General features: G+C 37.7%; 1 protein-coding gene across 1 annotated transcript in view; it reads left to right on the top strand.

Annotated features, from left to right (window-relative positions):
- The window catches only part of PAPSS1 (3'-phosphoadenosine 5'-phosphosulfate synthase 1), a gene marked incomplete at its 5' end in the record, with an annotated part of 47,585 nt that extends 22,354 nt beyond the window's left edge, over positions 1-25,231 (top strand). The window contains 7 exons of the mRNA XM_080639158.1: positions 806-919; positions 4,264-4,375; positions 7,414-7,619; positions 8,591-8,726; positions 10,150-10,418; positions 14,162-14,391; positions 24,162-25,231. Coding sequence (XP_080495284.1) covers positions 806-919; positions 4,264-4,375; positions 7,414-7,619; positions 8,591-8,726; positions 10,150-10,418; positions 14,162-14,391; positions 24,162-24,300 — 1,206 coding nt within the window. The 3' untranslated portion in view covers positions 24,301-25,231. The remainder of the gene's footprint in view (positions 1-805; positions 920-4,263; positions 4,376-7,413; positions 7,620-8,590; positions 8,727-10,149; positions 10,419-14,161; positions 14,392-24,161) is intronic.
- Positions 25,232-25,619: the final 388 nt, after the last annotated feature.

Raw genomic sequence — 25,619 nt, 5'->3', positions numbered from 1 at the left:
AAAAGAACTGTCAGCTGGTTTTACTGACTTTTTTTTTTTTTTTTTAATGATTTTATCCTTATATTCATATCTTATGAGAAGTTTAACGTCTTGAGCCTTGAGTGTCGTGGAATCTTGTCTTGTTTAAAATATGTGAAGGAAAAGTGATTTTTTTCCAAATTAAGAAAAATCTATATTCTGTGGGCTTCTGGTTATAAGACTAGATTTCAGTTAACTGCATATATATATATGCAGATGAGTTCTCATTTAAATGTTCTGTTAGTATGTAGATTAGGACACTGGCTTTGTATCATTAGCTGTAGGTAATACATTTAATTTGTACTTCTGTATGAATCACTTTTATTTGAGAGGATTTTTTGTACTCCATGTTACCACTTCTGATGTATATTGTATAGTAAATGGCTCAAATTTACAAATGCCTCATGTCTAAAACATCTCTTTTTACTTCTTTAGCAAGTATAAAAGTGTAGTCTTCCTTTCTGCTGTAGATACTGTAGGCATTAATAAGTCATAAAAATGCATTTAATTCAATAGTTGAAATATTTTCTAGGAAAATATTATATGGGGTACTTAAGATATACAAAAAAATCACTTGTCAGAATGTTTCACTTGAATTATTGAAGCTAGCAGCTTGGCTAGCAATATATCATAATCTTGGACAGTACTGGCTTTTAAATGAGTAAAACAATGAATAAACTCTTGCTACAGAGTAGTGCAACATTAGAATTTTACTTCTTGACCATGTGTTCAGAGTCCAAGAAGCATTCTGAGCAAACACTAAGTTCTGTTTATTCTTTTTATACAGGATATTGTACCAGTGGATGCCTCTTATGAGGTAAAAGAGCTTTATGTGCCAGAAAACAAGCTACAGTTGGCCAAAACTGATGCTGAGTCTTTGTTAACCTTGGAAATAAATAAGGTATTGTGTGTTCAGTTATCTCACTGATGAAGTTGAAATACAATCTGTTGCCCAGTGGAAGGAGATAAAGTCAAAATACCTGTACTGCTTACAGAATGTATCTTGATATACTTCCCCCTTCCCCCCCCGCCCCCTTCTTGAGAGAAATCACAGCATCTGTGTTTTCTTTAATCAGTTACTAGAGATAACAAATGAATCTTTGTAATTTAATGCATTATGTCTGCTATAGTGTTACTTAGTTTATCCCAAGCCTGGAGATTAAATTTACAGTGATTTCCTCCCACACACCTACCCTTCTCCCCCAGTCCATGGAGTAAACCATGCCTGGCATGTCTTGTATGAGTAGTTACTTCTAGAATAACAACAATGATTTTTTTGTTTTTGATTATTCTTGTTGGTAACCTTCAGCTGAACGATAGTGACCTTTATATATACCAGGCTCAAACAGCTGCAAATCATAGAATCAGAGAATAGTTAGGGCTGGAAAGGACCTTAAGATCACCAAGTTCCAACCCCCCTGCCATGGGTAGGGACACCCCTCACTAAACCATGTCACCCAAGGCCTCATCCAACCCGGCCTTGAACACTGCCATGGATGGGGCATTCACAACTTCCCTGGGCAACCCATTCCAGTGCCTCACCACCCTCACAGGAAAGAACTTCTTCCTTATATCCAATCTAAACTTCTCCTGTTTAAGTTTGAACCCATTGCCCCTTGTCCTATCACTACAGTTGCTGATGAGTAGTCCATCCCCAGCATCCCTATAGCTCCCCTTCAGATCCTGGAAGGCTGCTGTGAGATCTCCATGCAGCCTTCTTTTCTCCAGGCTGAACAGCCCCAACTTTCTCAGCCTGTCTTCATACGGGAGGTGCTCCAGTCCCCTGATCATCCTCGTGGCCCTCCTCTGGACTTGTTCCAACAGTTCCGTGTCCTTTTTATGTTGAGGACACCAGAAGTGCACACAATACTCTAAGTGGGGTCTCACGAGAGCAGAGTAGAGGGGCAGGATCACCTCCTTCGACCAGCTGGTCACCCTCCTTTTGATGCAGCCCAGGATATGGTTGGCTTTCTGGGCTGCGAGTGCACACTGCCAGCTCATGTTCATTTTCTCATCTACCATGAGATTTATGGGGTTGAATATTAACAGGTCTCATCTTAAAACAGATTGGAAAGAAAATTTTTATTACAGAAACTAGTGAGACAATCAAGAAGTAAAATACTCTTGGGACTAGTACTTAGTTTAGTTTAAGAGGTATTAGCTCACAGGGAATTTCCTTCCTTTGCATTTAAGCAGTCACACTGTGACTTAGTGTGTGGCCTCTATTATTTCTGCATGTGCATTACTAAGACCTGGTCAAGTCTTTGACAAGGACAGGTTTTGCTTGTGCAAGTCTCTTTCAAAGAGCATGACTAATGTTATTACACTCTTTAATTTATGCTGATACAAGTACAACACACATTCTCTTGTCAAGTTTGTTATACACTTGCTTGATATTTAACAAACCACTAGTTGGGAGTGCAGGGGGAAAGGATTTTCTAGATTTTTGAGGTTACAGGGGGAGCAATTTAGAATGGGACACTAAGGAAATTTAATCATGATCTTAAATATTTATTCCCCATCAAAGCAATAGTTTTACAAACACATATGTGAATCTAGTAAGATGCAGTTAAAGCAAGTATTAAAAATTATTAGTAGTAGAAGGCTAGACAAACATTAAGACTATTTACTGCAGTGCTTAGTATGTTGTCTCAGTCCCTCAAAGTCAAGTTACTCACTGCAGAGGCTGAACTCTGAGCTCAGTCAGCTCCTAGACCAAATACTTAGCTTTAAATTCTAGTAATACTGTCAAAAAGCCAGTGAAAAAAGTCATGCATTGGATGTATGTTTAGGCGTAGCTCTTTCAAAAAGATGATGAGGTAGAACAGAGACAGAGCCAGAAGCACCTTTGTCCAATTTATTTTAGTTGGAACATATTGCATTTGACCAAAGAATAGCGTTGATCAAGTTGATCCATGCTTTTCCACTGCTGGAAGCCAGAAAAGTAGCATGAACATGTTCTAATGGGGGAAGAGAGAGAGAAAAAAAAAACCAAACCAAAAAAACCGCACAAAAAACCAACACAATACCAACCACAAAACAATGAAGTAGATATGATCGTTTCTCTGTAGACTTAAATTTTGTGCACACGCAGCCCAGAAAGCCAACCATATCCTGGGCTGCATCAAAAAGAGCGTGACCAGCAGGTCGAGGGAGATGATCCTGCCCCTCTACTCTGCTCTCGTGAGACCCCACTTAGAGTATTGTGTGCACTTCTGGTGTCCTCAACATAAAAAGGACATGGAACTGTTGGAACAAGTCCAGAGGAGGGCCACGAGGATGATCAGGGGACTGGAGCACTTCCTGTATGAAGACAGGCTGAGAAAGTTGGAACTGTTCAGCCTGGAGAAGAGAAGGCTGCGTGGAGATCTCATAGCAGCCTTCCAGTATCTGAAGGGGAGCTACAAGGATGCTGGGGATGGACTATTCGTTAGGGACTGTAGTGACAGGACAAGGGGTAATGGGTTAAACAGGGGAAGTTTAGATTGGATCTAAGGAGGAAGTTCTTTCCTGTAAGGGTGGTGAGGCACTGGAAGTTGTACATTGAACAATACAAGTTGTACATTGTACTTGAATACCATCCCTGGTGGTGTTCAAGGCCAGGTTGGACAGAGCCTTGGGTGGCATGGTTTAGTGTGAGGTGTCCCTGCCCATGGCAAGGGGGTTGGAACTTGGTGATCTTAAGGTCCTTTCCAACCCTAGCTATTCTATGATTCTATAATTCTGTTTTTGGTTTTTTTTTTTTTTTTTTTTTTTTTTTTTTTTTTTTTTTTTTTGTAGTAATTGTATATGGGGTTTTTTTTGTGTGTGTTTGTTTTTTTTTGGTTTTTTTTGTTTTGTTTTTGTTTGGCTTTTTTTTTTTTTTACCCTCTTGGTTATCTTGCTTTGTTAAAAAATTAAATGCAAGTGGGACTTCCTAATTCTGTTAAGTTGAACTTTATCAAACATTTACAAATAAAGTTTGCTGTGTTTTTGTTGGTTTGTTTTTTAACACATGGACATTTGATCTAGTGTAAGGATTGGAAAATAGCCAGAAATATGAACAGTGAGGAACAAGTTGCTCTTTTTTCTTAATTGTGGACACTTTGAATTCTTTGTGATTAAAAACTGTAATACCGAGAAATTTATACCATCTGTGTTTTATGGGTAAATTATGATCTATTATGATTAATCATAAGACCTGATGTAAATCAGCGAGCAACAGCTTTTATTTGCTGTAAGTCTATTTCTCTATTTCTTTACAAGGTGGATATGCAGTGGGTGCAAGTGCTGGCAGAAGGCTGGGCAACACCCCTGAATGGCTTTATGAGAGAGAGAGAATACCTACAGTGCCTTCACTTTGACTGTCTCCTTGATGGTAGGGTAAAAGTTAGCATTTGTAAAACTGAGCAAGATAATCCTACTTCTGAAATGTTGTTGACTCTTTGCTGCTTAGTGGTGATGTGGTAACATGTTATCATGCTTGTGCACAACATAGGGTAAAGGAATAAGATATAACCGTCCATTTTAAACTTGATGGTTTTTTCTTTCTATACCTATCATCATGTTAGAGTTTGAATGTCTTGCCTTTTTGCTTTTACAAATTATTTTTCAAATATTTTAATTTTTGAAAAACATTAAAATCCATGTTTATAATTTGTTTTGAAGAAATTAGTTTTAGAATTTAGAATTGAGTGTAATTGCTGTTTAGCTTTGTGTACCAAAAGATTTGTTCCATAGCAGTAATGAAGGGAAGGACAGCAAAGTGACTTGAGGGCTGGAGCTATTGCAAGTATGAAATCAGAATTTGAGGAGGTGACTTGAGCATGGACAATTGTCACATGTAATTGAACTACTATGACTTAGTAATTATCCTGTGATAATTTAAATGAATACATTTTATTTTGCATTACCAACTGGCTAAGAGCAGGCGTTAGTTAGTTAAGAGCAGGCGTGCGTTAGTTAAGAGCAGGCGTTAGTTAAGGTAGTCAAGTGATAGCATCCTTGGGTTTTGGAACTTGATGGTGATCCTTTGTCATTTTTCATTTATTCCTTTTTGAAGGCTGTTTTACTCAAGCAGTTTAGGGTTTTTTCCCACTCTCTGTATCAAAGAGGGGTAGGAAAAATTCCTGTCTCCCCACTTTGTTTTGCATTGCTTTTCTGCTGGAAACCAAACAGCAGAGAAAAAAAGTAATTTGTCTTTCAGTTCTGTGATCCAGGTATCTATTGTCGTTACATTTTCTAGTTCCCTTTTCTATAAGTCTCTTGGATACTGTAGTAGTCAACGTAATGCCATCCTGTTACCTAAAGTTACTGTTTTGGACTGCTAGTTTTGTTTTAATTTCTTTTGCCTTCTGTGTGTCTGTCGAGGTAAAATGTATTGTGCAGATGGCATGCTTTGCATTAAGCTGCTAAAATAGCTTGTAGCTCCTTATTCTGCTCTGTAGTCTTCTGTAAATCAGAATTTTCATAAGGCTTCTAAGACCTTATATAGGTGAGTTTTTCAGATATGGCAATATTACAAGTTTTTAAACTGCTCTTGCAGTTGTTTTTAGTACTTCAGGTATGCAGCAAAAAATTTGAGTGATAAAAAATAATAACTTACTGATGGAAAAAATCTTCAGTCCTGAGCTTCAATAGAACAGTCATGTTTCTCTACATGCTACTGTATTTCCTCTTCTTAGATATCTACTGTAACATTTATCAATGAGAACCTTTTTGGAAAAATGTGATTGCCTTAAAGCTGCTTTGCTACTTGAAGCAGTGACAATGGTTAAGTCAAAACAACATCCTGAAAGTTTCCTCCCTGCTAGATTCTCACAGCAGCAGTCATTTTTCCAAGGTTTTGATTTTGAAGAGAGCGAAATTGTTTAATACCTGCAATGCATCTCTTCCTTTGGGCTCTAAATGGAATGTTCATACTGACTGACTTCTTCATTATGGAGGTCAGTGCAGGTGTGTTGACACTCTGATATTAAAATGTAAGTTATCTGAAATAGTCTTAAGCTGACGCTGTGCTCATCTGTGATTTACCAAACTCACTCCACTACTTTGCCTCAGTTTCTCATTTGTGCAGTGTCTGAAGACAAATGGCAAATATACTATATATTGGCTGTTGGTCACTGACAAAATTTGAATAATCAACAGGTTTGAGATCTCTTCCCATTTGAAATATTTATTTACTTGTTTGCAAAGCAAAAGGATTTTTTAAGTTACCAAGATGGAGTGGCAAATCACCCTCTCTGTGAGTGTTGCCAAGCTCTTATCACCTAGTTTAAAAGGAATTCTGAGCAAGTTCAAAACTGAACTTAGGAGGAAATGTACAGCATGCCCTTCATTTTGCGCAATGAAGGAAGGAGACCTACTTTTCTTTCAAACTTTTCATCCAGCTCCATAATTTTTAACTTCCTACCAAGTTCCTTAAAGTAAAATTGAGAGAAAGTTACAAAAAATGTTTTGTTCAAATAACAGGGAAATCAGCCTTACTTGCTTAGAGTATTTGCCTCATTAAGCCAATGGCAAACCTCCCGTTAACTTCAGGGAGCTCATTGCCTTTCTCTTGGAGACCACCCAAAGGTTTTGCAATCTTTCAGCAAGTGTATGCTCATTAGAATTCAAGCCTTTGTATGAGACTCGCAGTATTTACTCTACTGGGTTTCTCAAATCTCACTCTCTTGTAGACAAGAAAAACAAGACTTCCAGCATCTAGCATTGAAAAATGAGGACCACACATAACCTTAAAATTCAGAAACATTGGTTTAGCTTTAGAAGTAGCTGGTAAGCTTTCAGCTGAAAAAACTGTGTGAAATGTCTGTCTCACCGAACAGGGTTTTTTTTTTTTTCTGAAATACTTACGCTTGAATCCAAATATAGTTTTAGGTAAACACCAAAAGTCACCTTTTGAAATAGTTGAATTACATATGCTAACTAGTAGATTTGGCTGCTTCTACTGCATTGAACTTTTCTTATGGACCAAAAGTATGGCTCCTGAGAATGGTATTTCCTTTTTACTTATTATCCACTCCTGTAGCAATCTTGCCTAATTTTTTAGATGATCTGTTTAAAGATGTCAGTTGTGTATTTCTGCTTACTATATAGCTTGAACAAGATCATTTGTGATCCCCAAAAATCAGTATCCTCAGTCTAAATAGTGTGCAGCTGTAAGTACTTCCTATTTTCAGTACTTTATCCTTTCTCAGATCTCACTGCTTACACATTTTTATAGCTCACGTATGTTATGCAAGACTTCTTTCTAAAATTTGCTTGTAACCCCTGTTAAAATAAGTGCTTGAACTGTCTGTTGTGTGATGCAGCCTAGACTGTAACTTGTTCGGAAGGTAAATTTTCATAGTATCATTGATCACTATTACTAAGGGTAAAGACTTTTTTGTTTTTTTCTTCTTCTTCACTCTGTAGGGGGGGTTATTAATCTGTCAGTGCCTATAGTGCTAACAGCTACTCAAGAAGACAAAGGAAGACTGGATGGGTGTACAGCAATTGCACTGGTATACGAAGGTCGCCGTGTGGCCATCCTCCGTAATCCTGAGTTTTATGAGCATAGGAAAGAGGAACGCTGTGCTAGGCAATGGGGAACAACATGCAAGGAGCATCCTTATATCAAGGTGTGTGTTTAAAAGTTGAAGATCTAATCCTATTAGCTGTAATGTTTGTGGGACTGCAAAGTAAGTGAAGCTGATGGCTGTGACCAGAATATTTCAACAGCAGAACTACTTTGAGTACCTATAAAACGTTTGAGCAGAAACAGAGGTGACTTTTTTGCTCTATGCAGCTGTTGAAAAACCTGCACTTAATGTGAAAATCTAATGTCAGTATGCACACATGAAATGAATTCAGAATGTACTGTAAAATCTGCTACAGAAGAGGGAACTTTGCCCTCTAGTTTGCCTAGGAAAAATCCCTGTATGTAGCTGGATGGACCATCAAAGCTCCTTAATCAGCAGATATATGCATTGAGAAGGCAAGAAAACTTCTGTTCTGAAGAAGAATTCTAGTGAGTGTACAATATATGTTGCCTTGTAAAGTGCTACTGTGAAATAAAGCCAAAAGCTATCCTACTTCTGATTTTATTTATAAATTAAAGTGAGTGAGTCGTTAATCAGAACTGTTTTGTTACTTTTATTGCTGACCAGAATCTTCTAAACTGTGGGGCCACACTGAAACTTTGCTTTGGTCAACTACTATAAAGTGTGCAACTTCATTGTACTTAATATATTAGGCTTTCCAGCCATTTTCTGTTTTTGTCATGTAATAATGTTGGTAAAGAATGCTGCCTACTTGTATTTCTATATATTAAAAAAATCCTTTCTTTTGAAAGAAAGGCACATACCTACTGAAGACTTGTGCATCTCTCCTGCACCATAATATATCTGGGCTATATTGTTCCAGTGATTTCTTTTTCATTTATTTATTTATTTATTTATTTTTAATATATATTGACACTTGACTTGAGACTGTCAAATAAAATTAACCCACAACTCTTCCCTTAGTAAATATATGTCCCCACTGGAATGCTCTAGGTGCTCAGGAGAAACTGACAACCAATCATAACAAAGATTTTCCTTTCTTTCCTTAGATGGTTATGGAGCAAGGGAACTGGCTTGTTGGTGGAGATCTCCAGGTCCTTGATCGCATTTACTGGAATGATGGACTTGATCAATACCGTCTCACTCCAACTGAACTAAGGCAGAAATTCAAGGAAATGAATGCCGGTGAGTAAATTTTTCTTGTTCTGTTTCTTCCTGCAGGGATTTATCCAAATGTCTGCTGCCTCAGAGGCTAGCATTGTTTCAAAGATGAAGGTTTTGAATGCTCTCTTAGGAGGCATTCTTTGCCTTTTACTGTTATTGATTTTTATGATCTCAGGCATTGCATTGCCTAAATACACAAGAGAAGCTGGTAATGCCTGAGATTCTGAATTTTATCTTTCCATGCATGCTAGGCATGTTACTAATACAAGAAAAGATAATGTCAAAATGTGGTAGAATGGGATTTAAAAATTATCAGATTTGGCTAAAACTGTAGAGGTATTATGGTTGAGTGCTGAGCTTTCATGCTCTTCTATTTTTAAGTCTGTTCCACATTACTCCTGAGGAGCAAAGCTTATGACAGTAATGCAAGTAGACTGGTGCAAAATGGAATGTGTCACAGTTAAAAACTGTAAGTTAACCACTAATTTATATTGCAGAAGAAACAAGTTTTTCTCACTAAAGCAGCTGTGTTAGATAAATAGGAGGCTGAGTAATATTACAAAACAGGGCACAATCACACATACCACCTTCATTGTGACAGCAATTGGCTGGCAGCTGATAAACACTTCTTAAGTGTAAGGAAATATATTAACATCAAGAATGCGGGCTGAGATTGGTCTTGAGCTCCTGTCTTCTTTCAGCGTGGTCAGTATTTCTAGGATCTGCCAGTTTGTGATACTTATCTATCCACTAAATAAATATATTTGACACCTGGAAAAAAAAAAAAACCAACCCTGTTCTCTAGATGTTGCTAGTTTCTTTTTGGAAAAGCTCTCAGTTATGGTGGTTTTGCTGTCTTGCAGGGAACCTTAGCTCATCTTTATTTGCAGAAGGGAGAAATCCCGGTTGTGTCAGGGTTTTTCATCAAAGGGTTTGTAATACTTTGGAATAGCAGTTAGCCTTGCTTTGTTCTTACTGTGTGTAAACTCTACTAAACTGTTTAGGTGAAGGAAGCTTACTAAGGCACATTGAATCCCCTTTTATTTATTTTGTTGCAGACATGTCAATTTGTTCTCCTGATCATACATTGAGCCTTTAAGACAGGTAGCATAGTTTGATTTCCTCTTATAATTTAACATATATTGTATGCTCATGCAAGTGAAAAATCCAAAGAGAAGATTATAGCTATTGGAGAAGCTAGAGTAATTCTGATGAAATCTCAAAATGAAGGAAGGTGATGTATAGGGGTGTTTTTGTATGGTAGTTTTTTATTAGTTTTGCTTATTGAGCATAAAGATTCTGTAATAATTCATAATCCTTTAATGACCTGTGACTACTGCTATTTCAGAGGAAAGATTGTACCATTTGAAGGTATTTCAATGGTTGTACAACTCCTGATAAAATAACTTGCTTTTCTTATATCTTTGTTTGTTTTTCTCTGTAGATGCTGTCTTTGCATTCCAGTTACGCAATCCGGTGCACAACGGGCATGCTCTTTTAATGCAGGATACTCATAAGCAGCTTTTGGAACGTGGCTACCGGCGCCCAGTTTTACTTTTGCATCCACTTGGAGGCTGGACAAAGGAGGATGATGTTCCCCTCATGTGGCGCATGAAGCAACATGCTGCAGTGCTGGAGGAGGGAATCTTGAATCCAGAAACAACAGTGGTGGCTATATTCCCTTCCCCCATGATGTATGCTGGACCAACTGAGGTAAATACATCAAGAGTTTAAAACAAAAGCAAACCTCTTTGATAGTGCACTAAAGTAGTTAATGTTATGCCTGGTGATTGTGCATTGTGGGTTTTTTAATGGAGAGAGGAGGTTAATTTTCCTTGGGAAACCAGCCTGTCAAAGCTACCTCTGTCATCGGCAAAATATTCTTCTGTGAAGAAACTTCTATATTGTAGGATTTTGCTGGAAGTGGTAGGAGACAATATTGGCTTTATGTGTTCCTTTCTTTACAATTATAAGGGTATGATAATGAATTAATTCTTCCTCCTTTTTTACAGTCCTCTTCAGAAGGAATTGTGAGATCTGTTGACATACAAAATAGTTGTTCTGAATGTTAAATACTTAAGTTTTATGACTGTTAAACAAAAAGTTTGTATGTTGGAGGGCTATACACAAACTGGAAAAAAAGAGCAAGCTTTGTTTATTTTTTGGCAAACTTAATTCAGAGAGAATTGTTTCAAGGCTTTTGTATGAAATAATTTTTTGGCAACACTTTATTTTGAAGCCAGGTCTGGGATTGGAATCCCTAGAGGTTTGTGGGAAGCAGTAGAGAGAATAAATGCTCTCATTTGAGGGCAATTCCTTTAGGGGATATTGCTTCTCCATGTCTCCATGTCATTACTTTTTTTTTTTGTTTTATTTTTTTCCCTTCCCACCACCGCTGTCCATGAGTCACAGGAAGTTCAGATTCTGACCAGGCTCAAGAGGTTAACTTTGTGGTAGCTTTTTGGTATGAGATCTCACCACTGGAATGAAATTTTAAGCAGGTGTCTGGTCAAACAGAGTTTGCACCGCCTTTCAGTCCAGAGCAAAAACTGTACTCCAAAGCTAGTTGAGGCATGTTGAGTGAATTACTGTGGGGAATTTTGTATGTTCCACATAGACTTTTTGTGGAAAGTAAAAGAAGTCTTCTACTTCAGTCTGCTATTCATGAGCGTATGAGGAAGAACAAAGTCCACGATCTTTATTCTAAACAGAATAAAAGTTTCCTCCTAAGCTATACAGTATTTCCAGTAACCTCAGGGTACATCCTGACAATAATGTTTGTAGCCAAGTAATAAAAAGTATTCTTCCTTTAATAATTTTTCATGGGGCATTTAAAAGACATTCTTGCCAGGTTTGTTTCTATAGCACAGGTCTCTACAGAACAGCAAGCAGTTGTTAGTGTGATTATCTACAGGATGGATGAGGCCTTCCAGTCTGTAAAGATTTTAATGGACATGTTTCATAAGCATCAGTTTTTGTATTTTTGTATTTTTAACATTCTTTGTAGTTACTTAGAAGAAAAGAAGGTTCTGTAAGAGAAAATTCTGTATCAAAATGCAATAAATTCACCTGCTTAGGAAAGTAAATACGTTCTGAAGTAGTATGCATATGTAGAAATGGGACAAGAGCTGCTACTTTTAGGTCTCAGACATGTGGTTTACATTGTTATAAATTGTCTTAGTCAAATAGCTTAACTTACTAAAAAACAAAGTTCTTACTTGCTGTTACCCAAACTGAAACTTAAATTTCTTAACTATGTTAGAATTGTTTCAGGAAATATGCTGCTAGCTGCTGTGGTATGCTGGAATTTACTGTGTATGGCCCATTCTGAACTTATAACATAAATATTAAAATTATTAGCATAATGTAGATGCTTCCATACCACCCTATGTGCTTGAATAGCAGTGTAATGGGTAATGTCTGTCTGTGGTCAAGATGAAAACTGATACCAGTAGTACCCTTGTAACTCATGACTGGTTCCAAACTTCATTATCTGATTTACAGAACTCTGTCCATATCGACTACAAAACTTCCTCCTTGAATGGTTCCTGCAATGATTATAGAACTAATGTAGAGCTAATAGTTACTACTTTGTAAAATCACTTTTGAGCCTGTTGCCTAAAGCTTGTTAACAGCAGGCACAGTGACTAAAATGTGGTTTTGTTTTATGTAAAGATTTGCAGTAGGCAGATACAAATTTTTTTGTTGTTGTTGTTTGGGTTTTTTTTATTTTTAATGGAAAGACAATTTATTCGTCATATTTGTCCATTTACTACAAGGTGGTGGCAGCAACTTTTATCCTGTGATTTGTGGGGGTTTTCCCTTCTGCCTCCCCTTCTTTTTTAATTTTTTTTCCCTCGACAGATGTTGGTTGCCTTTCAACTTGGGAAGCCATTTAACACCACACAGTTACTGGGTAGGCCCTTTAGTTTTGTGTGGAAGTGAGGCTGAAACATAGAAGAAACTACTGCTCCATACTTGATGGTTCTTTAAACTCTTCTCTGAGTATCCTTTGGCAGATACTAAGCTGTATAGATGATATGACAATTCTTTTAGGGAGTACTTCCCAGTATGAGATGAGAACAAACTGACATTTCCTGAAGTGGCATGCCTTTGTTACCTAAAGTAATGTAATAGTTATTTGACTTTTCCTGTACTGTGCAGTTAATTTTTTTCTATAGAAAATTTACATATATCAAAATGAATTTAAAAAAATTCACCAACAGTCCTATAACATAGTAAGTCTAAAAGCTGTCATAAGTGTAACCTACCTAAGGGTCTAGGATCTAGTAAATACTGTAAAAAGTCCTTGGGAGAAAAAAATCATCTCGCCATGTTTCATGAGAGATACATTTCTAAATAAGTTGAAAGTATTTCCTTGTAGGGTGTGGATGATTGAATAGTCTGCAGAATTTCCTTTGAAGTACCTTTTTTTTTTATTTTTTACCTTTAGTATTAACAGAGATATGAGGGGGGAAAAGTAAAAATCAAATTGTTAGTTATGAAACCACTCATTTTGAAATGTGCAGTGGGTAATGTGGAAAAGCTGTTTGTCAGTATTTACAATACTTCAAATACTAGGTGGAAGGGAGTTGGTGCATCCAAGCAAAAATTCAGCAAATCTTAAGTTTCTGATTTTGACATTGGTTCTTTCCCATTTCATACAGAGGTGTTAGAAACAAATTATTTCAAAGCAGTCAGAGAAAAGAGACTAAATATTTACTAAAGCTGGAGTTGCCTTATCATTTTTCATCTTAGAAGCTTGTGGTGTGAGGAGGCAGTCTTTGTGGTCTGAAAGCTTGTTCTAATAAGCATTCATGCGTGGTATATACCTAGTTCTTATGTCCTTTGTATGTTAATACTGACACAGATTAAGTGTCAAAGCCCTTCCTTGGGCAGCATCCTTGCCATATACACCAGGTAAAAATGCAGACCATGGGTAATTTTTTTTTTTTATTATGTAGATAGGTTGGCTTGATCACTCATGAACACTGTATTTAAGTAGCCTATCTTGGCTTTTTTCCGTTGAGATGTTTGGCAGCTATCTATGGTCAGGGTGTCTTTTAGAGAAATTACTGTGATTAAAGTAGAGTGATATGCAGCTAGATCCCTCTCAGCTTCCCAAAGGAAAAAGGATGGAGGGTGACAACATCAGGAAGAACTGAACTAAGGAATGGATGAGCTCCATCTTTCTTGACCTGATTGTACTGTTCCAAACACTGTGCTGAAGTAGCACTTTTAAACATCCAAATGTGCAAATGAAATGGAGGAATATTATGCCTTAGTTATTAAGTTTGATGGTGATTCATATAATTGATTCTTTGTTTTGTGGTGACTCCATAGTAAAAGTAATATCTGATGAGGGAAAAAGTGGTAATTATACAACATATGTACATTTTAAGGGTTGTATATTGACCATTTTCTTCTGTTAACTGTTTTTCCCGTGTCTGTTCTAGGTTCAGTGGCACTGTAGATCACGGATGGTTGCAGGAGCTAATTTCTACATTGTAGGACGAGATCCAGCAGGGATGCCACACCCTGACACTGGGAAAGATCTGTACGAACCGACCCATGGTGCAAAAGTGTTGACAATGGCTCCAGGCCTCCGAGCACTGGAAATTGTACCCTTCAGAGTTGCAGCCTATAATAAGAAAAAGAAGTGCATGGATTATTATGACTCTGATCAGTAAGTTGTATTTTTGTTTTAAGACTTTTTGAGCAATAGCTGCCTTTTACTCCCCTACCCACATAAATAAATAGTTTTAAATTAAATTCATATTGTTCAGAGATGGCAGTGTTTAGATGTGGCCTTAGATCACAAATGCTACTTGACTTCAGCATGATTTGGGTGCAGTTTCACAGCACAACTAAACTGATCCAACTTTATCTGCCACTGGAAGCTCCCATTTTCCTCCCAGGTACTGAAGTTTCTCTAATTCTGGAACATGTTGGTACAGAGTGCTAAATCCATAGAAAAATACCACTCTTTATTTTAATGGTAAGATTAGCTTTCTGCTGGTTTACCTTTCTAAATATACTTCCCAGATGTCAGGTATGCACCAAATATGATTGAAGAGAAGAAGTAAGAGAGTGTAGCAGAGAGATGATTGTGGACGAGAGAGGATGACAAATTATTTGTTATTTGCTCTGTTGGAAACTGGGCCAGGGTTTTCAGCCCTTTTTCTTGTTTGTTTGTTTGGTTGGCTTTGATCCAGTTACATGACAAGTAATCCCACCTTCCGCGTGTTTCAGTATTATATTTCACTCATGTGGTACTCATTCCAAACTCACTGTATGTGTTGCTGTGGTGCCAAATGACTGGGACTGAGAAGGTGACTTGTCATTTTAGTTTACACGTCTTTATTCACGTTATTGAACTGTACTTTTTTATTACACCAAAGTGCAGTTGAAGTTAATACTGAAAGGTAATCTGTCAAGCAAAAAAAAAAAAAAAAAAAAAAAGGAAAAACCGACTTTTTTTTATATTCTATTTTCTACTGCTTCTAACTGAATAAGTATGTCTGCACACCACGCTTCATCTTTGAAAGCATGAAAGCAGCATGGGATGGATTGATCTGTAAAACTGAACGCATCATTTGTTCTTCAGCTGCTTATGCTGCAGTTACGCTGAGTATAAATGTCTCCAAGAATGCCACTGTGGCCTGTGACAATCAACCAACAGGTTTTATTCAGCAGCTTGTCTTTCTTATCATGAATTATATTTATTCGTAGAAAGTGTGCTTAGCCTTGATTGTAAGTTATTTAACTGCTTTATATGCCAGCTGTAAATTCCAAGCACCTGAACTAGTCTGCTTTTATTTTGGAAAGCAGCAAAGTAGTTGTATCTCTTACATAACTAAATATAAATTTATGGTATGTTTTTCTGTTGTTTGGAAATCGTAAGCAGCATGATAAAGGCAAATCTGTTGAAACCTGACAAAAATTAAAATAGTTTCACTGTATGTTACTGTACAACATCCATATGTGTTTAGAAATTTGATGACTGGCTACACTGCAGATGTTTTAAAATTGAAGCTAATCAGGGAAGCTTATTTAGCAGCTGTAGTTTACTGATGTTCTTCCTTCCTCCTCCCTCCCATATAGGCAGCATTCCAATGTAAGGTTTTCTTAGAGCTGTAAAGCTTATCTGTGGATGGCATTGCAGCAGGTTTCTTTTTGTTTTTTTCTCAAGTGAAGCTATGAACACTGGCATCAGGCCAGAGACCTATGCCCACATACATGCAGTGTTTTCATTAGGAGGAGTAAAATCAGATGCTCCTAGTGTATGTGATATGAAAATCTTTCTGAATGTATTGCCTCTTAGCTAGCTGTTGAACACTTCACTGCCTTTATGCCTTTCACTATTTGAAGGGTATCTAGAAGTCCTCAGTGGTGTGCACAATAACTAGATTGTGATGTAAATACAGCTAGTTTTATGCAAACCTGTATACATTATGACATTTAAGGTTCTAAAGGATGTTGTTGTAGATACTGTGGGTATTTGTTCTGTTTGTTGTCTACATAATTCAGCAATTTTAGATGATAAATACACCAAGATGTCACTTCCTAATTTGGAATGGAAGGGGAGTGCGAGAGGCCAGAATTTCCATTTCATGTAACAGAAAACCTTTGTAGAAGAATAGTGATTCTGTGATTATTGATACTGTACTCTTAGTGGGATAGATATGATTTAGATCAAGGGGAGTAAAATTCTACCTCTGTCGTTAGCCAATGCAAATAATGATAAAACCCAACAAACCACTCTGTGGTAATAACATTTGCCTTTTGTCACACACTGCATTATGCCCACCCTGTAATCTTTTCATCATGTCTGTAGGGACCCTTTGGTTTGAGGCATTTTCGTTCCTGTTCTTGTTCTACTAGTGCGCAGTTCTGCCCTGCTGCTTTCAGAATGTAAGAGATTATTTGTTCTGTCCTTCTCCGGGTACTGTTTGTAAACCACAGGGTGGACTGGAGTGTGGCAGCAATCCTCTAGGTGGCAATGCAGACACATGTAGACTCCCTGAAGAGAGAGCCGTTACAGCTCCTTGTCAGACAGAGCACTGTGGTAGGCTCCAGAGAGAGAGTTAGAGCTTGGGTGGGTGCAGCCGGCTGCATTTCAAGATAGTCTGTGTAATGCTGGAAATGTGGCAAACTCCTGGACCATGTGGTGTTTGACTGTAAGGAGCATGGCAAGGAATAGAGGATTGTCTGGAAATACGAGAGGATCAGTACTGATGGAAGATCATTGGGCAGGAAATAGCGATGTTCATGGAAATCTTTCCAGAGCTTACCACTTACCTGGTGAAAAACACTGCATGTAGATGTGGGGAAGAACATTGTATGCATAGACACATTGCTGTGACTTGTTTTAGAAATAGGCAACTTGATTTTTATTGCACCTTTTTCAGTTCTTTGAGGCTTGAAGGCTCGGCAGCCGACTAGGCAATTCAAGAATTTACATCACTAATGGATGCACAGAAAGTTATGGCAAGAGGCTTTCTCTTGGACTGAGCTATAGATCAGCTGTGTGTCTGGGCTGCTGGAAGTAGTTATTCTTTCCCCGAGTACTCATCTCCTACTCTTTCAAGACTCCTAGACTCCTGTGTCTGGGAAGGTGCTTGTGAGAAACTGTAATGAACACTGTCTGCCATCTTGGATGTCTTTTAATTTGGCAGAGTGGGATCCACACCAGACTTGGCGATAAAGACATGCAGAGCTTATTGCAGTTGGGTTCTTTGCTGATAATGAGTGAATTATCTTTGTGCTTCTGAAGGCAATTCCAAGCCATGGGGACAGAGGGGGATGAAACTTTGGCTAGCGGTGAGAGCCTACCAAAAGCTTGATCCAACTGCCAGAAGGATGTCTGACAAGTTGCGGCTGCAGCATTAGCAGTGGCAGAGACTTGCTTTGCTTGTGATATCTCTAGACACTCATGCTCTGCTTTTATAAACAGAGGGGGATGAAGCTTTGGCTAGCGGTGAGAGCCTACCAAAAGCTTGATCCAACTGCCAGAAGGATGTCTGACAAGTTGCGGCTGCAGCATTAACAGTGGCAGAGACTTGCTTTGCTTGTGATATCTCTAGACACTCATGCTCTGCTTTTATGAGAAAGAAGTTTGTTTCATGCTTCCATTAGTATCTTCCAGAATGTTTGCTGCCCTCAGAGCTTCAGTAGAGCCTGTATCTCTGCTTGGGAACAGACTGAAGAACATGACTGTTGGGTGTCAGCGGCTTGTGCTGCTGTTTGACAGTGTTGAGCTGCTGTGGTACTACTGTGTTGGAGCTGAAGTCTATCTGCCAGCAATTGTAAAGCGGTGCACAAAGTTTAACGTGTATAAATTGACTAAAGCTACCCTTTAAAATAATAAGACTTGTAACCAATCAATGACTTGGAACTATATTTGTATTTTACCTCATGAAGCCAGTGCAATTTTTAGTTTGTTTCTTGGAAATTTTAGATTATAGAATCATAGAATCATAGAATAGTTAGGGTTGGAAAGGACCTTAAGATCATCTAGTTCCAACCCCCCTGCCGTGGGCAGGGACACCCCACACTAAACCATGTCACCCAAGGCTTCATCCAATCTGGCCTTGAACACCGCCAAGGATGGAGCATTCACAACCTCCCTGGGCAACCCATTCCAGTGCCTCACCACCCTCTCAGTAAAGAATTTCTCCCTTATATCCAATCTAAACTTCCCCTGTTTAAGTTTGAAGCCGTTACCCCTTGTCCTGTCACTACAGTCCCTGATGAATAGTCCCTCCCCAGCATCCTTGTAGGCCCCCTTCAGATACTGGAAGGCTGCTATGAGGTCTCATGTTTAGCACCTCTTGAAATTGCGATCTTAAAACATAGTTTTGAAAAAGATGTGTCTAAAACTAAGATTTAGGAAAGGTATTTGAGGAATGCATTTGACATGACGCATCATAGCAGCACAGGTAGAGCTGACTTTATTTTATTTTCCCTTTGTCAAAATGGGGATATTTAAAAAAAAAAATAAATAAAAATCCTTTGTATTGTTACTGAAGTCGGATAACAAACCTAATCCATATTTCTATGTTTCTATGTTTCGGAGCATTTCCACTTGCATACAGTTCTGAAGAAACAATACATATAAGTCTTTTGCTTATAGTTTTTATCCTTTTAGAATTCACAGATTTTTTTGATTAATAATTGAATATGTCCAAATGTCTTCTGAAAAAGTTTATGGGGAGAATTCTAGTTATAATGGAGAAATGAAAAATGAGTCTCTGGCTTGTGAACCACTATTAAACTGAAGTGTAAAGGACAAACAACCAAAGAACCAACCAACCAATAAAAACAGCTCCCTCACTCCCCAAAAAAACCCCAAACCTAACCCTACCCAATGCTGAAATCCCTTCAGAAAAACTTAGTGTGTTTCTTCAGCCAAAAAGGCCTCTCAGTTACCACAGACAAGTGTAATTTGGGATTGGTGGCTTAATAATAGTAGCTGTTCGGGTGAGCAGATTCCCAGTTCTTTACAGATCAGTCCTATAAAATGCAGCCACAGACTGCTGCTGAGAAAAAACTCAATTAAGAAAGGAAATTAGCCTGGCAATTAAACAAGCCACAGCAGCGTCTGGAAAAATGGATTTCTTTCCTTTTTTTTTTTTTTCTTCCGCTCCTGAAAGAAAACTGATGAGATCATTTTGGCTAAAAGAAACTCCTAGGTAAGGTTACAGGAGCAGCCTGTTCATCCTTTCTGTATAATGTGAATGAAGCATGGGTATCTGTGGAGAGGAGAGATTTAAATTTTATATAGTTTATTCCCAGGACCTTTAATATGGGTGTCACGACTGCTTTAATACTATCAAATCATACTTTTACAGAACAACTGTTCCAGCTAAGTACATGCTGTTCCCAGATTTGTTTGGTGTGCTACCTGATTTTTAAAATGATAGTAGAAGGCTGAGATAAGCACGCTTACTAATTTAGCTACGTGAAATACAGTTTATCAGTTAACATTAGTGCATATAATTCAGGATACACTGAAACACTACAGTGGCTCAGAAGACTTACACTCATGCAATCAGAATTTCATTCACAGCATGTAAAGGATTTTCTTTGCATATGTTAATTATTAATTAATCATGTTGTTCTACTTTTACATGTTCTACTTTCACAGAGAGTTTGTGGCCAGTCAGGTTTTGTATTTAGCTGATACTAGCCAGTTCATTCACTATCATGGAGCATTCCCAAAGCACAACATAAACTGACATAACAAAAGACTTGACACTGTAAGAGACACCACGCTGTTCCGGTAGGAGCTATGGTGCATGTAGTGACTTGATGCTGCAAAAGCAAATTTAAAATCAGTGAAAATCCTTCTGAAAAGGGTTGTAAGGTTAAACTTCACCTCATGACAGATCCTGCTCAGGAAGCATGAAGCTGGAGAAGAGAATTGTTAAAGGACCTGTTAGAGGGTGGTGAGGCACTGAAACAGGTTGCCCAAAGAAGTGGTGAATGCTCCATCCCTGGCTGTGACCAAGGCTGGGTTGGACAAAGCCTTGGGCAACATGGTCTAGTGTGAGGTGTCCCTGCCCATGGCAGGGGATTGGAACTAGATGATCTTAAGGTCCTTTCCAACCCTAACTGTTCTATGATTCTGTGACTGAACCCCAAATAAGGAGGCGGTGAATTTTCCTAGCAATTAGTCGGATCTGAAGTCTACCAGCTGAGTAGAACATGGCAGTCATTTTGAAGCCAGATTAGAGTGAATAAGTCATGTTATTGTTTTATTTTCATACACTTGTTTCCAAACCCCTTATTTTTATAAATAGGCAAACCCATGAATGAGTGATCTGTGCTTTTATCATGAGTCTTGTATTTAAAAGTAATTTCTTAAGATCTTGAGAGCAGCAGAAGTTGCCCTCCACAGAGAATGGAAATTTCAAGAGGTCATTTTCACAGTACCAGATACCCTAACAGGAGGTTGGGGTTCCCAAGGGAAAAATCAATTATGTAATATATTTTATACTTAGATTAAACCTGTAGGGAATAGTTGTTGAAGTGGGAAAAAATATTCTCCTCAGTCACTTTTAAGGTACTGTATTGACATCTCAGAGATGCAGCAGAGGTTTCCTTGTAGGGCTGTGGGCATTGTCATGCAGTTGTTTCCCACTTGCAAACTGATGGTAACAGTTCTTGTGACAAGACAAAGAAGTTGGGTCTTTGAACTCAGCCTCACACACTGCTCTTGGAGTGCTTGAGTTCATAAAGCCTAAAGAGCTGTCGTTGTTGCAGAGGTCACTTGTGGTATTATGGTAAAAAATAACTGCTGATAGCACAGAAAAAAGGGAAATCCATTTAACAGATTAAAACATCATTTTTTGTAAGAGAAAGAAAGGAAAGAACTGGTGTCTAAATTCTTAATCTTCTGTGCATGATTTGTAGTATTCTTTGAGTCTGATGCTCAGTTATTGTGAACAGTTTGAGGATTAATTAACAGCAAAAATTTGTTTCTATATTATTCTGAATAAATCACTGCTTTCCAAATACAGAATATTATGTGCATCTGTGGGTGTCTATATATACATATAGCTCTGTGTGTGTGAAAGAAAGGCACAATGTGAAGTGTAAGAAAAGATTCCTTTTCTCTTTTTGCTAGATGTATGAGAGCACAGCAAAGTTAATTTATTTTCTATCTGCCTAGCCATGTCCTCCACAAGCAAGGAGATTTCACAGCATGTATACGTAAGGCTTTTTCCACACTTTGAGTGCAGGTAGGAGTCTAGAATGCTATGCCATGGAGCAAATACCAGCCTTGATTTAATAGGTTTCAAGACTGGTTTTCAGTTGTCAAATTTTTGTTGTTGATTTATTTTTGCCTTTTTTTCTTCTTACTTTTGGAGAATGCTTTTAATTGTATTGGCACCAAATATTACGTCAGTACCGGTCAACCTCAATTTAGTAAATCATAGTAAAAGGTCAAATCAGTATTACAAACATTTAGTAACATGGATTGTGGCTCAAACAATGCCAGTTCCAGCAGACACTGAATGAAGATTTAAAAGGCACTTAAATCCTATGCTTAGGAAAGTCTTAGCTTAAGTTTCATTGAGAGTCATTCCAAATCTCACTTGAGAATGGAACTTGGATAGCTTTGACGTTTATATTTCATAGCAGGTTTAATGGTCAACTATTTCCCCTTCTTATTTTCTGCTCAAATCCATTTTATGTAGAGTAACTGCTGATATCTTCAAAATTAACTGAACAAAGTTACTTGACACTTCTTTCTAGCTTCTTTTTTCCACAGAAGCAAGTTACTCTTACTGGTATGTTTTATTTCAAAATGCTTAAGGTTCACATAGGTGAACATCACAGTGCCAGTACTGATAAGGTATTTCTGCTTAGTGGAAATCTCAGTTTCTGATATTCAAGAGATTTGATTTTTACCATTAGTAAAGACAATGAGTATTCAGTGGTTATTCAGATACTCTGGTTTAGGTATGAAACTGGAGATCAAACTGGAAACAATGAAATTGCAAATGCAGTAATTTTTAAAAAGGCAAAATTAGTTGCTTCAATGTGTAGTATATATTGTCAAAGTACTATTTGTGATGTACCATAAGTTTAGTGATTACTAATTAAAGTAATTATTTTTTTAAAGAAATAAACAGTCAAAAGAGAAGTTTGGGATTATGAGAGGGCATCATTAGTACTTTTGTATAATTTAATAGAATTTTTGAAACAGTTCTAGAAATGTTAAGAGATGCTGAAGATAGTGTTTCTTTAATGATTCTTGCTCATGTTTTTCTTTCCTTTTCTTACAGTTTTTATAAATATTCTTAGCTGCTTTTTGTGGTTTTCTCTTTCTTGCTATCTCCAGTGCCTAGAACTGCTTTTTGTGCATCTAGGGATAAGCAGCTGGAGGAATTGGGGGTTTTATTGACTTACATGGCATATATAAATTTATTGTCTTAGTACCCCCCTAGAATTAACCAGACTTACCACTTTCCCACTTACGTTTTATAGAAATAGTTCTTATAGCATGCAAATTACTTTCAAGCACTGTTAGTGACCAGGTGAACAGTAGGCATCTCTCTGCCAAGGAGCAAGATTTTCAGCTATTATAAATAAGTGACATAACTTTTTCTCCCGTGGGACTACATCAACTTTAATTTTCATTTTGATGTAATTTATATTTAGCAGAATTGAAGCACAGTAGGGTTTTTTTGCCCTGTGGCACTTCAGGAATTCACAGTCCTGAACTGAGAGCAATAAGAAAAAAGCATGTATGGCAGTGATGCTGTGTAAATGTATACAATCTAATTCAAGTCATGGGGCTAGTGATTTTTTGAAGGGAACTGTGAAATGCTTTCTGCAACGTGCTAACTTCCATACTCTACTGAGCATAGCTCTGCACTTAGAGCCAAGTTCGAACTTCTGATGCACACACTTGGCTCTTGTTTCTGTGGAAGGCATGTGCATCTGAGATAAATATTTGGGTTTTATTTGAGAAAGACAAGTAAAGAATGTGTAATGCATGCATGTTGCAAATTGGGAAAATGGCATAAGCAAAATTGCATGTTTAATTTAAGAATAAATCATTTCTCCTTTAGAACATTTGGTAGAACTCTGACATTCTTGTCTTGCTTTTACTGATTCAGTCTTGTGGGGACTAAGAGTTTAACTTGTGGAACTTTTGCTGCTTATGACCACATACCTGACAAGTTTAATATTAATTTAGATTGTCATGTTAATAAAAACATCTTTAGGGGAAGGCATTTTTATTATTCGCCTGCTCCTTTCTTTTTGAACTGCGTGTGCCATATGCATGTATATATATATATATATGCATGCTCAGTGGCTTGCAATGGCTCAGCTGTGAAGCTTACGTCTAGACTGTGAGGCTTTTACTTTCTCTGTTCTGCAAACAGTCCTTCACTAAGATATCGTGCAGTGTTGTTTTTTCCACATTTTCTGCTGGCACTGAAATGATCTTCCTCAAGCAGAACTGGAACCTTCAACCAGCAGATAGGGCTGGTCTGCTGCTATTGCAGAGCAAGATGCAAAATAGGATGGCTGCTGATGCTTGGCAGAGAGCTGAGACAGGGAGTGGAGGAGATGGTTCTCTCTAAATAGCAATTCCATGTTTCTTCACAGAGGGTGAGCCAGGCTAGATGGAAGCACAGTCTCGATTCAGTCCCCTGGAGATCAGTTGGACCATGCTGCTAAACCTCGGGAGTTACCTAATCTGAATATTGTATGGGATGTATATTCTAGAGATTCACTGGCATTGTTGGCCAAAAGTCTGGTAATGACAGTTGCTACAAAGCATTTATACTCCCAAGAAAAAATTTATAAAGTATCAAGAAAGCAGAAGAATATGAACAACTTTGCCTGCTTTTAAAATATGTTCTTGTTTTTTTTTTTTTTTTCCCCCTTTCTCCTCTCCCTTTCCCCCCCACCTTCCTCCTCCTCCTCTCTCAGCCATGAAGACTTTGATTTTATATCGGGGACCCGCATGCGCAAGTTGGCTCGAGAAGGACAAAACCCACCGGAAGGCTTCATGGCTCCTAAGGCTTGGACTGTGCTGACAGAATACTACAAATCCTTGGAGAAGGCTTAGGCCTCTTATTAACCGCAGATCAACCTTTGACGCCTGATTTGTTTACGAGAAGGGGACCACACAGTCACCGTTCATGTTGCTTTGTTGTGGTGTCTGTCAGGAAGTTCTTCTCTGAAAACAGACTCTTTCTCCTTAACTTAGCATCATTCTTTGCCTATCCTTATGGGTTCTATTATGTCCTGGCACCTAACTAGCTGCTGTTTTTAATGTCTTCTCTTTTATTACAGTTAATATTCTTGCAGTAGGATTTTTAACTCTTGTCATTTTTTATATTTTACTGTCTCTGTCCTATGACATCTGCAACTGTTAAATAGATGCAGCTTTTTCATATGTTATTTAAACTGTTGGGTAGTGTCTGGTTTTAGTAATTTGTAGGAGAAAATGCAATGGTTAGATGCTTAACTGTGGCTAGATTATCTATAAATTGAAAAAGTAAATAAGTTTTAAGACATCCATAAAAGTGTCCTCATCTTTATCTCATCATCATCTCCAGAAGCACTTAACATTGATTTCTCACTATATATAATCAAAAAGCAGAGTTTTTTATATACCACAGTTAATTTTTTTTTGCTTTCTTCATTTAGTTTTGGGATTCATTGAGCTGTCTGGTGATTCTTTTGTGCTGTGGACCTGTGAAGATGGCCAAGGAGTGAATAAAAGAAAATATCTAGTTTTCACTTTGAATTGATAACTCATCTAGATTTTTTTTTTTTAATGTATGTGCTTGTTGCCGTATATATCAGTAGGGAATGTTCTATTTCATTTTGTATAACTGGACAGTTTTTGGTTACAGATGTACTTGTTCAGCTTACTAGGACTTAAAAAAAAGAATGGCAGACCAATCTTGAATTCATGTTTAATTATTACAAGAAAAATAAAAAATTCCTTACTTCTTGGCATATCCTGTGATACAAATGTTTATTCCTGAAGTTATTTTTTTGGCTATGTTTCAAGGTGTCCAAAGAGTAACTTCCTTTTCTTGCTTCAGTTTTGCTTGCTTGAAAGACAAAGCATATGTTCTTTTCCTAGGATTCTTTGAAGTTGGTTAATTTGGTATGTGAAATGTTAACTGCTAAAGGAAAACATAAAAAGTGAAAAGTAAAATGCTTCAAGTGTAAAGTAACATTGATCTGTTGGGACTGATAACATTGGGATCAATATTGGAATCAAGGTTTGCAGGTAGTTAGCGTAAAATTCATAACCCCTCTTGGCCTTTTAGCTAGAAGCTATCTCACATCCTTGTCACGGAAACTTACTTTTCTGTTTTTAACAGGAGGAACCAGCTCAAAACTGTTTTTAAAATGTTGATGCTGGCGTGC

This window comes from Psittacula echo (genome assembly GCF_963264785.1).
Source record: "Psittacula echo genome assembly, chromosome: 1".
NCBI lineage: Eukaryota > Metazoa > Chordata > Aves > Psittaciformes > Psittacidae > Psittacula > Psittacula echo.
Note: the sequence above shows the minus strand (reverse complement) of the source record. Positions and strands in the feature narration are given on the sequence as shown.